The 17,591-nt window shown below is 45.2% G+C and overlaps 1 protein-coding gene across 1 annotated transcript in view; it reads right to left on the bottom strand.

The window, feature by feature from the left end:
* The window catches only part of LTBP1 (latent transforming growth factor beta binding protein 1), a 1,238,788-nt gene that overhangs the window by 1,199,170 nt on the left and 22,027 nt on the right, over positions 1-17,591 (bottom strand). The window contains exon 2 of the mRNA XM_085612185.1: positions 13,699-13,769. Within this exon, the coding sequence (XP_085468311.1) occupies positions 13,699-13,769 (71 nt within the window). The remainder of the gene's footprint in view (positions 1-13,698; positions 13,770-17,591) is intronic.

The raw sequence follows: 17,591 nt of genomic DNA, 5'->3' as shown, positions 1-17,591 counted from the left end.
AGGCTCCTTGGTCTCAGGCAGGCTCACAGCTTCTACAGAAAGATGTGCTGATTTCAGTTGATGTTTCCTCACCCCTGGGAGACTGGTAATCGATACCAGCCCTGTTTAACTTTTAGAGACCAGTTTTGGGTGGTTCTGTTTTTTTACTTCATCTTCTTTCTGTGGTGCAGACATTTTTTGTGTAATGTCATGGCTGTCACAGTAAGTAGTGATGATGGTGGCACCAAGTAGTAGTATCCATAATTTGACCACAATAAGGGGGATGAGGGGAACTCTGCACTTGGGTGTCATCAGCTTTCCAGGATGGGTCACTCAAGGTAGGACAAAAGATTCAGGTCCTGCCTATAAACATTCCTCCCTCTCGATCAGCTGAATCTGCTGATTCCTCTCTATTGCCCATCCATCACCCAAATGAAGTGCTCATAAAGCACTAATTAGATATCCCCTGCTAATTAGGTCCCATGAAATTTCTAAGGCCAGCGCAGTTTCCTTCCCTATCACAATTTAGGATCTGGAGTTACACCCTCCAGCTCACCAATGCAGGTTAGTAGAGAGTTTGTTCAGGTTAGATGCAATTTGTGTAGGGGTAAACTTAAAATAAGTTCAATCACTCAAGATCTTTATAGCGGCTGGCGTTTAGGTGGGTATGCCAAGTGCTTTTCCGTTTTTTTAATTGCTTAGTAGGCTGTTCAGTGCTGTGTTGTGATAAAGTGCTTTGTACATATGCATCAGAATTGATTGATGTAGGTGATTAAGATGTGATGTGGTGTGCAAGAGGGTGTTGTGTTTTTAGGCTGGTTTTATCTAATTTGCTTCAGGGCATGTTTTGTTGCAATGCCTGACAGTGCACTTGGGTTGGCAGTGCTTTGACATATATTTATTTTGTGTCATGAAATGCACATGTGAACATGTAATGATTGTCGATAGTTTGTTGTCTGGGTATGTAGGTCGGTCTGAAACAATGGAGTGCAATAATATTGTTGAGTGGAGAGAGCTGGCTATAACCAGTAAAATCTAGATTATGGTCTACCAGACATGTGGAGGGAGTGTGTGGTAAGGACAGTTTATGGTACAGATGTTTAGGGCCTTATTTACAGTTTGGTTGACTCGATACTCTGTCAAACCATGAAGGCTATCCCGTCCACCGTATTAGAAGGGTCATAGGCTACAAAGCACTTTTAATACAGCGGACGAGATATCTGGCATGTTTTGTGATGTTTACTGAAAGCCCTTAGTCTAATGCACATTCATGATGATGCAAGGAAGTGAGTCTAACATGTAATGATTGTGTAGTGTGAAGCGTAATTAAAACTCAATATGGATGTGTGATTCAGGTGGCACACACTAGACAAATCTATGGTTTGGAGCAGAATTGTCTGCTTGATGGTGACATGAGTCAAGCGATCTATATCAAGATATGAATAAAGTGAGATATGGGTGTGCTGATGATATGGGCAACTCATTCCAAAAATCTGTCGGGCATATTCACAAGGACTTATCTCCGATTTATCTCCACCTTAACGCATCAAAAGTGGAGATAAACCTAACACCCCATTCACAAGCTGGTGCAAACTGCAGACATCGCCAGTATCCCCACGATAACTGCCCCAAAATGTATCTCCACGGTGGACACCACCAACTAACCCTAATGAGATGCAGAGTAGGCGTTTCCGTGCAAAAACACACAAAAAAACCACAACACCACTTTCACAACGAACTGCCAGATCTGCGCAGCGAACCAAAAACAGGCGATAAGCCGCGCTAGCCGCAGGTATTTAACACCTGCCTCAAGCAGGTGTAAAGACGGATGACTACCTGCAGTAGGCAATGGAGCCCCTTACACAGCCACACCCGAAGAACAAACAACGCCATGGAGCTACTCATCATGCAGCTCGGGGCCCCAACAGGGCCACAACACCCACCGCCACCACCCCCAAGACCGCTACCACCCCCAGGACCCGGACCCGCCCCCCCGGACCACTACAGAGGCAGCGCAGAGTAAGACAGCGGACCTACCAAAAACGCACCACTCTCACAGACCTAACGCCCGAGGAAGTCATTGCCCACTACAGGCTCAAACGGGCAACCATCCTCCGCATCATGACCCACATCACCCACAGGCTGACGGTCCTAACAAAGTGGAGAACCAACATCCCTCCGCAGACAAAGCTGCTGGCTGTGCTGCACCTGTTGGCCTCTGGTACCTTCCAACCAACAACTGCCAGAGTCGAAGGGGTCTCACAGCCAGCCCTATCAAAGTTCATCACATCTGTCCTGGATACCAACCTCAGCTTCATACCCCAGTACCTTCACTTCCCCAACACTGCACAGGAACAGCTGGAGACAAAGCAAGTCTTCTACGCCAAAGCCGGATTCCCGGCTGTGTTGGGGGCAATCGACTGCACACATGTCCCACTTGTGCCCCCTGCGGATACTGCACACCACTACCGCAACAGAAAGCATCAGCATTCCATCAATGTGCAGGCAATAGTGGACCACCGGGGACTCTTCAGCAATGTCGTCGCCAACTACCCAGGCAGTGTGCATGATTTCTTCATCTTCCAACAGCCCATCATCAACCAGCGCTTCCAGGATGGCACATATGGAACGGGATTGCTCGTTGGTAAGTGCCAAATCAACACATCACACACCCCAAAGCCACCAACACACAACGCACAACTGTGGGAATGCACACGTGACCAAACCACATACAACATGTCAAACTACACGACCACCTACAAGACACAACAACACCACTCATGGTCATCCTGGGCTACCTCTGCACCCACTACAGACATTTCATGGCACCACAGGCACACAACAGCTGAACATCTGGTGATGCGGAATGCAGCCATGTGCAAGGATGCAAGTGACCCGTGAATGGGAATGTACACAACGAGAAGTGAGGCGTGGATGTGCAGAACAGACATGGCTATGCAAACCACAGACATGTCTATGCAGACAACAACTGCTAATGACTGGAGAGTAGTGAGCAGTGGACGCAACCATGTCACCCCAGGCCGTGGGTCAGATAGCGGAAGTGTCGCATGCTGCGTCCCCCCCTGTGAGTGTGAGCGTAGTGGGTTGGCCCTGAGTACGCCAGGCCATTCATATCCGCCATGTTGCCGGACACAGCTGGCATGTGCCCTCTGCATCATACCCTGGGGGTAGGCCTCCCATTCTCCCCCGTGACACTCTGCGGAAGGCACCTATGACACATGCGAGGCCCTGCTCTTCCCTCATGACCCTACCCCAGTCTCCCGCAGGTCAGCGTCCCGTGGCAGTGGGCCTGTGTCGGCCTCTGTGCATCTGGGGCCACTAGCCCTGTGTGACTCGAGTCATTCCCCCTTGTTGTACTGACATTGCATTTCTGAATGCCTGATGACTGTTGGAGTTGTTGCCAGCACCAGCTACTCCCTGAGGGCTGGCTTACACTCATCCCACACACAGCCAGCACAGGCGTCACTGGATTAGTGGACCTGCCATCACATCCTGCTGAACCAAGTATTGACTCTTTCCTCCCTGCACTGTCACAGGTGATCAAGGATATGCACTCTGTCCTTGGATGTTGACACCCCTCCGAGACCCGGACACACCCGCCCAGAGGCAGTACAATGCGGCCCACATACGCACCAGGGGCATCGTTGAACGCACATTTGGCATGTTGAAGGCACGTTTCAGGTGCCTGGACAGCAAGGTGGAAAGCTCCTGCACAGCCGGACATCATGTGGAAGATGATCGTAGCATGTTGTGTGTTGCACAACATCTGTGTTCGCACCAACGCCCCATGGATCCCAGTTCCAGAGGAACCTCACGATGATGGTGACGATGGGGCAGGTGACCCACATCCCACTGTAGCTGCGGCATGAAAGGCCCGTAGGAACTCCATCATTGACACTTACTTCTCATGAGCACGTCACATTGTGGCCGTCCATGGCAATCATGGGACAATAGAAGATGTCCAATTGCACTTCATGTGTTATTAAAACATATTTGCAGATTACAGGTTGTACTTGTACAATGTCATGTTACATTTTCCTGCGGTTTCAGATGTGATTTGCCATGTTGTGCACATTTGCGGAACCAGTTGTAACCTGTGTTCTGTTGTGGAGGGATGCTGTTTGTACCGGGATGTTGTCAATGTCGAGGTGCACTTATGCTTATGTGCGCATGCTGCACGGTGGGCGAGTCGCTCCTGCGGCTCTGGTTTGTCTGCCACTGGTCTCTTTCCTGCGGTGTACCTGTCGGTTCTGTTCTTCCATGGTGCTTGTATTTTGTGGGGTACATGTTGTCCTCTGCAGTCGGTCAGGGTGCATCCGTGGTACTCCACTGTTGATGTATTTTTTCTGTGGCATTTTCCGTATGCTGTTCTTGTGCTTTTTCCCGCATTACGCGTGAGTATTGCTGCCCTCGCACTGGTTGTCACTGTTTTCTTATCGCGCTTTGGCCCATCGCAGGTTTTTTTGTGTTGTGGTTTGTGTTTTTATCCCCATCGAGGTGGTTGTATCGCGCATATTGTCCGCGGTTTCGGCAGCCTATCGCATGGTACCGCCTTGTTGTGAATTCCACGTTAACACAGGGTTATTTTCCCGCGATAGGCTGCAATGTGTAAAGTTGCATTAAAAATTTTTGGTGATGTTTAGCACACGTTCTTGTGAATATACCCCTGTGTTTGTAGCCTTGTCATTTAAAAAATACAAATAGTGAAATGGTGACTGACAGGAGATGGGAAAAGGGATACTCTTGGGATGGATAAAACATATGGTTGGAAAAGTAGGGTGCAATGGGCAGATTCTGACTGGAGTGGCGCAGACACTGGTTGGGCAAGGTAGTAGAGAAGTGGTAAGAGGGACCGAAGAAGAGCATTTTGTGGATTACTCTTCATTTAGTTCTGTTTAGTTCAACCAGAATACAGTTTAGTGTGGTCCCAGCTCAATCAAAGCACAACCAGGATGATTTGATAAAAAAAAAGAGAGAATTAGGTACTAGTGTCAGATAGAAAGAAGCGAGCATTAACAACAAAACTATCAAACTGGTTGTGACAGTTCTGGAATGAATAATCAGAAAAAATGAAAGTTTTGGATCCAAGGGGATTATTTAGAATCATGGCTTGAGATCCGCCATTTGACGGGGGTGAAGACCATAACCTGTGCTGTGATGGCGGATTGCCGCCCACCATATATAGAGAACTCTGTTTTCCTTGTGGAGATCTCTGTGCTTCCAGAGGACCCGCAACAGTGACTTCTCTAAAAGTATTGTAAGTTTCCTGGGCAGCTGCCATGTTTCATTTGGCAGGGCAAAAAACATTTTTATTTTTTATGAACTAGATTCCAAAGCTAGGAGTTTGTATTTAAAAAACAAAAGAAACTAATGAACTTGATACCATGGAAGTGGGACTCATTTTCATTTTTGTTCTGGTTAGGATTGCCAGACTTTTACTAGTGGCCCCTAGCAGGAAAGAAAGTATGTCAGACCATCTTCCCTAAATAGGACAGACTGAGGTATATCTGTCGGGACGTCAGTCTAAAAACTTCCGGCGGCAAAGCCAGCAGGGGCTCCACCCATGGAAACATGGCAGTTTGCCCAACTGTAAATAGAGTGGGCAGACCATCAGTTTGACTGCCCCGGTACTTCACCGTGTTTATGGTGGAGTACCCTGCCTGTCAAACTCTAAATAACCAATAAGTTTCCCTGTAGATCCTGCTCATTTTGGCCACCCCAAAATCTCAAGAAATTTGTCCTGTACACTGTGATTTCAGAGTGTCAGCAAGAAGCTTTGTGCTGAAAAAAGTGGGTTTTATCTGTCAAATCTTACTTCCAAGCCCAACCTACTCTCTCTTCCTGTCCTCCTTCCCGCTCCCCACCTAAAGCTCACAGCAACGAATCATGACACAGGAAACAAATAAAAGCACGCGCTTGTGAATCCCAAAATAGTTTATGGTTTGCTTTCCTTCTCAACACAACATTGTACAACAAATCAAGAGTCACTATTCAAAGAAGTGCAGAAGTAAAACTAGAGGAAGTGCCTGACCTGATACAGTTTAGCTTGCAGCAGATTCATTTGGGGTGCGGGTTTAAAGCAATAAAAAGGATACAAACGAAGAGGGAATTGGGAATCAATATCTCATAAGAGACATAAATGGCTATATGGTCAAGGGCCACGAGGTCCTCAGTGTGCATACTCCACAAGGAGAATGCCTATAAACTGTTAACAAGATGGTACCTTACCCTGGTAATTCTCCACAAGATGTTTGGCAATCCTTAGCTATGTTGGAAAGGCTGTGGTGAGCGGTACACACTTTTGCCTGTCTGGTGGTCATGCCCGATAGGCCATGGGATGAGGTTCTCATCTCCATACGAGCTATAACGAACATTGATTTGAATGTGACCCGCTCCTTAGCCTCCTGGGAGATCCAAAGGAGCAGCGCCTTTACCCTCACATCTACCCCCATGGGGAAGCTCTTCTCTCACGTTCTTCTCCTTGCCCGCTTAAGCATTGCCCAGCTATGGAAACAACAGCAAGCCCGAACACTCCGCATATGGCACGGGAAGGTATATTTGATATACGCCATGGAGAAACTGACGGCACTCCTTCATGATAGAGTTCTGAAATTCGAGAAAACATGACACCCGTCGGGTACTTACATAAACCGGGAACAAAGGATAGGAGGTTCCAAATGACGAGGCCAGAGCTCTGCGTTACTTGGGCATTTGCGAGAGTTCACCCTCACCCCCTTTGCCCCCCCCCCCCCCCACCCCCCAGACTGTTAATTGGATAGGCACTGCAGTAATGGAGGTCAGACAGGGAAAATTTAACGAGGACACTTTTGGTGATTCATGGGGGTGGGGGCAGGCCAATGTGGAGGGGGCAGGCAGAAGCTTGACACTGTACAGGTCGGATGTAGTTGATGATTGGTCCTTTGTTTACTTACAGACAAAAATGTGTCCCGTACCTTTGTGTACCTTTCCCCTTTCTCCATTCCCCAATAACAACCAAACTAAAGTTGGGGGGGGGGGGGATAACAAAAGGGAAGTATGAATAAAGACCAAATCTAACATCAGATGAGCATTTGTAAAGTGTACATTAATCCTGCAGGGCTAAAATAATGTTTATTGTATCTAACAGCATTGCTCTCACTTCAGCACCCTTTGAAGGATGAAAGGCTGAGTGGACCCACCAGGATTCAAACCGGCGACCATGAGGTCAAACACTGGTCCCTACAATGGCTCAGACGGGGAAAATTTAACGAGGACACTTTTGGTGATTCATGGGGGTGGGGGCAGGCCAATGTGGAGGGGGCAGGCAGAAGCTTGACACTGTACAGGTCGGATGTAGTTGATGATTGGTACTTTGTTTACTTACAGACAAAAATGTGTCCCGTACCTTTGTGTACCTTTCCCCTTTCTCCATTCCCCAATAACAACCAAACTAAAGTTGGGGGGGGGGGGGATAACAAAAGGGAAGTATGAATAAAGACCAAATCTAACATCAGATGAGCATTTGTAAAGTGTACATTAATCCTGCAGGGCTAAAATAATGTTTATTGTATCTAACAGCATTGTTCTCACTTCAGCACCCTTTGAAGGATGAAAGGCTGAGTGGACCCACCAGGATTCAAACCGGCGACCATGAGGTCAAACACTGGTCCCTACAATGGCTCAGACGGGGAAAATTTAACGAGGACACTTTTGGTGATTCATGGGGGTGGGGGCAGGCCAATGTGGAGGGGGCAGGCAGAAGCTTGACACTGTACAGGTCGGATGTAGTTGATGATTGGTACTTTGTTTACTTACAGACAAAAATGTGTCCCGTACCTTTGTGTACCTTTCCCCTTTCTCCATTCCCCAATAACAACCAAACTAAAGTTGGGGGGGGGGGGATAACAAAAGGGAAGTATGAATAAAGACCAAATCTAACATCAGATGAGCATTTGTAAAGTGTACATTAATCCTGCAGGGCTAAAATAATGTTTATTGTATCTAACAGCATTGTTCTCACTTCAGCACCCTTTGAAGGATGAAAGGCTGAGTGGACCCACCAGGATTCAAACCGGAGACCATGAGGTCAAACACTGGTCCCTACAATGGCTCCTTTAGTCCACTGACCACCCAAACATTTCATTTTCTAAATAAGGTCAAATGACTCACTTTACTGCACCATTTTTCAGATTCCATAAAGAGCTATATGCTTTACAGGCAGCTCTGAAATAAAGGCATGTTCTATTTCCATACCTCAGGGTCTGTCAAAGTGCATAGGAGTTTTATTTCAGCACCCTCTGTAACTTGTATGGCTCTCGTTTAGGGGTTCTTTCAGGGCTGTATAGCCTGAAGATTCCCGGGCCCATACAGCCAAGAAAACAACCACTTGTCCTCTAACCTAGAAGAGGAGATAATGTTATCACCGTTTCTTGATAATATGCCCCATAGTGACCAGGGTTCACAGGAAGCTAAAGGCACTCACAACCAGCCAAGCACTCACACTTGCAACACTTAATCTAGTAAAGCAAATGATAGACCTGTAAATCAGCAAAAGGCCACCCTTGGAGACATTAAAGATGTTGTCATGATGGGCATTTGTCCTATTTGGATAATGGCTATTCAACCTCTTTTGCAATCCCCCAGTCTCTACACATAGGTGCAAAAACTGTGCCGAGCTGGCACCTGCACGGGACTGTATTGCCAGGGGCTTGAGCTTGGAGAAATAATCCTACGTCCTGCTGTAAACAGGGTCCAAAGATTTACGGTGGACCTGGTCCAGAGATGTAGAGCCCATGCAGAAGAGTAGAGAACTGAAATAGAATCACATTTCCACTCAAGGTAGATTCTGTTGGCCCACTCCTCTAAGGTGAAATACTCCCCACCCTGGCCACCACTGTGGATCTCAGAAAGACATACTGTCGTCCTCTTGCAAACACCACTGAAAACTAGACCATTTCTAACAGGTGAACTCAGTGGTAGCACCTTTTAGCATGGAAAAATGGCCTCCTATACTCGTCCGCTGACATTTACCAGCAGAGGCTCCCGCTGGCAGGAGTACACACAAATGACTGTGGCCGCTTAGCAAAAAGTGGTTCTTTACCACGCACATAACTAATCAGGGCCGTTATGAAAGGTTTGAATGGGCATTTAAAATGTTAAATAATTAAAGTCGGTATCAAAGAACATGAAACAAATAGGGATACTATAACCAGAGTGACACTGAAAAAGGACAAGACGTCCCTGTGACTCTATCTCAACTTCAAGCCACATTACCATACGGAGTGGTTTCTTGTCCTGCCCCATTTTGGTTGACTAACAGAGTCCAAAAGCATGCTGGGAGAGGGGAAGGAGGGTACAGCAAGAACGTCGTAATCACAATGCTCTCAGAAACAAAAAATGTTGCTTATTTGCAATATTCGAAGTCAAAATAAAGGAGTGTCTTATCTTTGAAGCGCACCACAGACAGCTGGACCAATGGAATGGCCTTTCCCGAATAAACACATTCTAAGCGTTTCTGTCACTGAAGCAAGTCTTAGCTGGTGGCTTTCCAGAAAATCTCACACATTCCTCGGGCTACCTCCCGTGACTGTGCAAACACGGCGTCTGTGAGTTTGGCAGCGGCGCTGCTGTCCTTCAAGGCGTTTTTAAAAAGCTGTGGAATCCCGTGTCCGGGTGCCAAGGATACACCTGAGGCGAATGCGCTTTCCAGAAGGTCGCGGAACACACAGTTAGTCATGCACAGTAAACCACCGCTGAAGACGCTCACGTTGCGTGAATGACATCATTGCAAGTATGTATACTTAGGTCATCGCAGCAATCATAACTCAGGCTCTAAAAGACACATACAAATCCCAAGGCCACAAAGAGCAGGGCGCTCCAAAATCATCGAGATGACCACCTTGAGGTTTTTTTTTTTAAATCTATCCCTGTCACTTCTACACTTATTTCACGGTCGCTGAACATTTCTTTAACCGCGACAACATGATCCATTCGTCTGTGGGCTGATAACAGATAGACTGTTTGCTAGTTTGGAATTAACCCCCCCCCCCCCCCTTGCACCATAGATTCTCTCTCTCTCATTGGTACAAGTTAGAAAAGATCTCAGAACCCACCTCTGCAATTTTCCTATCTTAATGACCGATTACTAGTAGCGTGGAGCAGGGAGGGCGGCATTACAGATGCCAGAACGAACAATTCTGGCACGTAATTCCTTCCCTGCACCCGTACTTTTCTGAGTTCCTGGGCTTGGAATGCAGAATGGCATGCCCAGAGCAGACTGTTTTTCACAAGCAGAGTCCCGATTGTTGGCCTGCTACCACACAGAAATTCCTCCTGATATTAAAAGGAGATAAAAATATGTGCTCTGTGTAATTGCTAGACCTAAATGGATCGAATTTAAAGTTAAAGTCTGTAGATTTATAAAGCGCAGCTTATCGCCACTGAGGGTATCCAGGCGCTGTCCATGGGCACAGGGATATTAAATGATTTGCCCAGAATCACAGTATGTTGCGCTGACACCAAGACTCAAACCCGGATCCCCTGCTTCCAATTCAGTATCTCTGGCCACTGCCCCTCATCCTCTCCGAACCTACAAACCTGCATGTCTTGCACATGAGTCATATGCATTATATTCACTATGTACAAAGCTCCGCTGATCTCTAGGGCTAGGGGCCATGCAGAGCCACAGTGGGGAACTAAAAGCAGCCCTGGCAAAAATGCTGAAACCAGCCCTGCTCCCCTCCTCTCTCGTTCCCTCCATCCATTCTATCTCTGTCTCCACACCTATCCTCTCTATTGTCCCTCCCTGATATCCTGATATCGCTCCATCCCTTTCCCGCCTCCTTCTGTCTCTCTTGAAGCTCTCTGTGCCTGCTCAGTAGGGAAAAGTGACAGGGGCACAGGGAGCGTCTCTGGGGTCTCAAAAAGGCCTCCGTGTCTCCAGCTCACTGGGGAAATGCCCGGTGGAGTAAAAGGCCGGCCCTGCTATGGGTCCATGCTTTATACATTCCTTCAATAAAGTGACTTAAACCTGGGGGCAGAGGTGGCTTACCCATCTCCACACCAGCATGAAGGAAGAGCGTCTGAGAAGCATTCTCTTTAAACTCTACTCCGCAAATGTGTGCATGAAGTGCTTTCGAATTAACTGTATGTAGAATATTTAATACATCCGTCTCCACGGTGATTGTTTTACTTAATGCATTGCACAGGAGTTGTGCAGAGCCCGATTCCAAAAGTCATCTGCACATCCCAGTTCAACTCGGGTATGCAAAAGGCATGGTTTTATGGTTGCAAAATTAGAAACATGAATTCACACTTGTAAATCGAATTAGTCATACATATTGCACGAGTATGTTGTACAGCTTTGTGGACTTTAAACGTGTTTCTTGCAGAGAGCAGTGGGCAAGTAATGCCATCCCAATTCGGTGAACAGCAACAAAATCAAAAGTTTCCATGGTCCATTGGGAGGGTTTTAACGGACACACGCACTAGACAAAATGGATAAAGTGAATGTATAGCCAATAACAGAGGTAAAATATGCCATGGAGTGCCCCGATGCTTTTTGGGAAATAAACCCACATGGACATGCGCTCTGTGATGTGCTGCTTTGCACTGCAGCCTTTTTAGGTCTCGCCTGAGCCAGTGTATACGCTGCTCTGGCGAGACTTTTAGTAAGTGCGCTTTTGAAAATGCTGCCATAACCTAGAGCTTGTGGTTACGCGCGCGGGCGAGCGCGATCAGGCGCCATCTGGCTTCCCTGAGGCGCTATCTGGCTTTCCACCCTTCCACTCGCAGCGGCTTTCATCGCTCGCGATTACTTTCACTTTCGCAGTTTATTCTTTCACAAATGAACGGCCTTTGTTCACTTTTCCTCATGGACAAACGCGGGCCCTTGGCCAAACTGAGCAGCCGCTGATTCATTCCATAGTGATAGACGCAGGCTGAGTGCAGAGGAGATCCGCTCCACTGCTCTACAAGCAGTTCAAAAGAAAAAAGAAAATGATAATAATGCAACGTTATTATCATTTTATTTTTCCTACTGCAGTGGTTCAGTTTAAAGCAGGGCGGGGCTGGCCAGAGCAGGAGGAGGAGTGGTGGCACTCTCTAAGTGCGCATGACAGTTTGGCCGGCCGCCCTGAGCCGGCCAAACAGTCATGCTTACAGTCCCTGTCTGAATGCCGAACCACGGCGCTCAGACGAATCACGACGCTGCTGTCAGCGGTGTGATTGGCTTAGGGGAGCCTGGGTGCTTCCTGCTGTTAGGACTCGAGACAGGAAGAAGATAAAGAGGACGGAGGAGAGGCGGCGGCCAGCCGTACCCAGGACAGTGCTTTTATTATTTTTTTTCATTCCCACCACACCCCCTCCTCTTTACACCACACCCCTCCCACCCACTATCACCACCACTACCACCCCATCCAGTGGCAGAATGAGCTACATCATATTGTAGGAAATGGAGCCTCACTTCTTAATAGAAAGCAGAGTTTAAAAATAAGAAACACAGCTGTTTTCTTCAACACAGGGATCTTTCCAGCTGAACTAGCTGGTGTTTTTTGCACAAGCAGCTTAACATTGAGGGGGCTGTGTCAGAACAACCTAAGAACATTACAATTGGCACAACAACAGTGTGCCATGGCTCACTCACCACTACACATGTGGCAACAACTGGGCAAATATAAGGTGAGTCCACTTTCTAAAGCGAGGGACCTATGAGGAGGATGAAACCTAAGCTGGTCTCATGATCACAGTAGTTAGTATAACAATATAAATTAGCAGGGCAGAGCGCGTGCAGTAACGTAAATATCATTTACAAGAGTTAAGCAATTGTGTGACTCCTGTGTAACAATCTCCGGCAGTTTTGTGAGCTGGAGGAGAACGAAGCAGTGCACCTACTTTGTTCTTTTTGGGCTGTTGTGAAAGAATTTGGCCAAATCACCCTCCGTGCAATCCACTTCCTTTCAGTAACTCTCTATTCATATTCTCTCCATGACAGCCAATATCCAAATTACAATCTTCTAAACTATTCAAGTCTTTCAATTCGCTTCTCCACAAAGCTCCCTCTCAACAGCATGTCACAAGATCCTTCCACCTACAAGTTTTGCAGATGTTCAGGAGCAATGCATGTATTTGGGTCTGGATTCAAGTTGACTATATACATGTTTTAATATTCAGGCATTTGTTGGACACAGAGTCATGCATGTATCACTAGAGAGAAAAGGTGTTACTGCCACAGTAGACAACAACTGACGTGGGAAAATACTGGTTAAGGCCTTACAGAGTCCATTCTGGAATGAGTTGACAGCAGGAAGCACCTGGAGTCATACTTACACGACCCTGTTTTTTTGGTCAGATTACAAATTAATATATTGTGTTCTAGTTATGATTGAAGACATTTGTTAACAACTACTGCACATGAAAAAACAACATGGCATACATAATACATGTGGATTTGTGAATGAAATATTCTATTAATTTCCAATTGTTTAAGGAGGGGAGGGGCATCATGACACACTTGAGACGTCACCTCTCGTGAATCATTGCCCCTTTCCACACTCTTCAATGATAAAAAAAAAATACACCATGCTCCGGGCCTTACAGATATACGGTATATTTACGTTTCTTTCTGCCCATTTTTAAAAAATGTTATGCAAGTTATGCTATAAAAGCTCAATTATAAATAATCCCCCCGGCGCTAAAACCTTTCACTTAGATTCTACTCACGTTTTGTGCACCTCTCTGATCCAGGGGCCTTGCTCCAGCCTTGACAGCACTGCCCTGCACAGACGTTCACCCTGAAAGGGCAAAACAAATACATGTTTCACTATTTCCAATGAAATTAGGGTTTGCAGCTCGTATTTACAGGTAGACCCTTTGTGCATTGGTGCTTCATCAGCATCACCTGATCTTAACATGTTTTAGTACAGCAGATCTTAATATGAACAGAATACGGAGTGCTCTCCAAATAATCACTGGGGTATTGGAGTAGTATCCATAATAAGGACAGAAAGAGAATTTAATCATATTAAAGTCCAACCAGAGATTCTTCCACTTCGTTCATAAACACAGACGTGAGTCTTCAAAACACTTTACTCTTCCCTTTATTCTTCACATGTGGAATACCAAGCTCATCCAGCGCACTTTGCACTGCAACAAGGGACGCATCAGGGCTGTAAAGAATATATATACAAAAGCTCAGCAGCGGTCCGTGGAGGGAGTTCCGTGGGGCGGAAAGGCGGGGCGGGGGAGGGGCAGGGTGGGGGGTACTAAACACCGGAACATGGATAATTGGAGGTAAGTAAACTATTAAATAAATAAAACGAATTTTGTAGCACGCCCTGCATCACAAAATGCGGTGCAGCGCGCGCTACGAAATTTGTTTTATGTATTTAATTGTTTACTTACCTCCAATTATCCATATTCCGGTGTTTAGTACCCCCCACCCTGCCCCTCCCCCGCCCCGCCTTTCCGCCCACGGAGCTCCCTCCACGGACCGCTGCTGCAAAAGCTATATTTAAAAACACATAAAATACATTAAAACCAACAACCGTAGTTGCGACTCCCTCCATCCTCATCTATGCATATCAAATTCTAATCATTTAGGACTCTACACCCATCTATCACTTGATGCACACCCATTGTGAACAGAAGATCTCAGACTTTGAAATGTTACATAATTCATTTCCTTGAATCCAAGGCCCACATTTTTCTTTTTACAAAGAAACCCCTAAGTGTGACATGTTCTGTTGAATATTCTCAACAACATTTTATTAATGAAAAATAACATCATACAATACTTACAATTCAAATATCTGTGCAATAATAATGTCACCATGTGCAGTATTAAGCTCGTAAGGTACAATATTCCAGATCAGTGATGGCCATTGGAAATTAGACCTTCTGTGTGGACGAGAGGGGGAAAAAAGAAGTAAGCTTCATTTCCCTACGGTTCTAAAACAATCACATGACACGCCATGAATCTTTTTTTTGTACGAGAAAGCACATTTATCACCCATAGAGTCCCCCTCTATCTAAGTGAGCTTCTGAGGAAATCCACAACCTTGCATCATTGAGCATTCCCAAAGCATGCTAGGGTGAAAAACTAAGCAGACCACTTGATCCCATTAAGCAGCAGTATCCCGTACCTCTCTGCGAGCACCTGCATTAGATTCTGCACCCCTTATCGAGCAAACGTTTTCCAATTATACTGAAAGTGTCATTATAAAGAAATATCAAAACTCATAGCCAATCTAACCCCTTCTTAGTTCAGCAGTTTCCTAAGGCAACAGGTTGTTAAAACCACTTCCAAAAACATCAAACCCTACCACATAAAAAACTACGTGCTTTCAAACAACCAGCCTTATATTCAACAATTATCCTCCAACCTTAATTTCAAATTGCTTTCAATTCCAAGGACTCCGCAAACACAAATTCATTCCTTCTCCTCCTTAAGTTGCTCCACTAAATCCACAGACTCTTCTTCTATAGTGGCCGTCCCCTTCTGTAACAAGGTCTGGCTAGTTCACTCCTTCTCTCTAGACCAGTATGCAAGGAAGCCATTATATCTCCCTCTAAATAACCACAGATGGCCAATCAGAACCTTCCACTCAAAGGAATCCTATCGGGGACTGATTTCTTCACTCAATTATGGTTTCCATTTAGGTCCGCTCTATTCTATCAATAGTCTCTATTGCGCTTGTCCGTATTGGTTCCTCCTATGGGCCAATCAGCTGCCTCGAATCCCCATCACCAAGCTTATTCCTCTATAGTGGGTTCCATTTTGATCAGCTCTATTCTAGCAGTAGTCTCTATTGCGCTTGTCTGTATTGGTTCCTCCTATGGGCTTATCAGCTGCCTAGAATCCTCATCAAAGCCAATCCATAAGACCCTATGGATACGGTCTAAAAATGACTGGTTATGGACTTCCTCGCCTAGATTGATGGGGACTCAACATATGATATATCTGCTTTTTCATATACAGAAAAAAGATCCATAGTGTGTAATGTGATTGTATTATAACAGTAGGGAAATTAAGCTTTTAGTATCTTTTTCTCCCTCTCTACCAAACAGGAGGTCTCATTTCCAATCACCATCACTGATCTGGAATATTGTACCTTACAAGTATAATACTGCACATGGTGATAATATTAGAAAGGTATTTGTGTTCTATGATGTTATTTTTGATTAATATAATAATGAAAATATTCAATGGAACATGTCACACTTAGAGGGTTTCTTTCCATAATGGGAAATATAGGACTTGGATTCAAGGAAATGAATTCTGTAACATTTCAAAGTCAGAGATCTTCTGTTCACAATGAGTGTGTGTCAAGTAATAGATGGGTGTTGAGTCCTAAATTATTAGAATTTGATATGTATAGATGAGGATGGAAAGAGTCACAAATATGATTGTTGGTTTTAATGTATTTTATGTGTTTTTATATTTCGTGTATGTATATATTTGTTTCACAGCCCTGATGAAGCCTTTGTTGAAGGGCAAAACCAGCTGGCTGGGCTGCATGTTCAACATGTGAAGAATAAAGTGTCCTGGAGACTCACCTTTACGTCTAGTTGTGTCTTTATGAACTAAGTGGAAGAATCTCTGCACCCATCTGGTTGGACTTTAATATGATTACATTCCCTACCTGTCCTTATTATGGATAATATTCCAATGCCCCAGTGCTTACTTGAAGGGCGCTCCCTATTCTGTTCTCATTGCATATTGCAAGGTCTGAGAGTGGTTGGGCCTTTTTCTGACATGTAGCGCTGCATAGTAAAATCAGACCACTAGCACTTCTGCAATCACAAATGGCCTACTTTTCATTTACAGAATGTTTAAATATTTTTAAACAATTGCAGACCCTCTGAATAATCAATATGTACCCTAGGGGTCAACGAACACCAGGTTAAGAACTGCTGTGTAGTAGAGCAGGTGTATGCTGACCCCCGGGGTACATAATGCTTATTCTGAGGGTCTGCAATCGTTTAAAGATATTTAAACATTCTTTAAATGAAAAGGAAATTGGAGGCTAAAAATGAAGTTGATATCCTTAGTTTGATTTGTGAAAGAAGCACAAGTACAGCAAACAGAATTTAGTATGGATGATCGGTGGCCTCACTTGAAGCACTGGTGTGCACCGACAAAAAGACAGAATGTATCAGAAGTAAAAAAAGAAAAAGGGACATGCTATTGTCTAGCATATTGCTTCATCTTTTAGAAATAAAACCACATTTTGGAAAGCTCCACCTTTCGCATTACAATTTCGATGTCTCTACATTTTTTGTTTGTGAAATAAATAAAATATCTCTAATTTGAATATGTGTATGTTTTGTATTGTTTTGAAGTATACATTGTCCCTGGCTTCCAGTAGTGATTCAGTGGTAGTCCAGGGAAGTCAAAAGGTTAAGAACCACTACTTTAGTGTGTAAAGTAATATACATATATGATAACCAGCAAACCATCCAGCTGTTTGAAACAAAAGAGCTCCTTCCTGAGGAGCCTGTGAGTATGTTTATCTATGTTCCTAATTAACTCCAGTTGTGTTTCACTGGACTATCCAAATTGCTCATATATCAGTTGGACAGCCTGTGGTCTTGTGGCAACGAAGAGGCGTGGT

Source organism: Triturus cristatus, chromosome 6 (genome assembly GCF_964204655.1).
Source record: "Triturus cristatus chromosome 6, aTriCri1.1, whole genome shotgun sequence".
Classification (NCBI taxonomy): Eukaryota; Metazoa; Chordata; class Amphibia; order Caudata; family Salamandridae; genus Triturus; species Triturus cristatus.
Note: the sequence above shows the minus strand (reverse complement) of the source record. Positions and strands in the feature narration are given on the sequence as shown.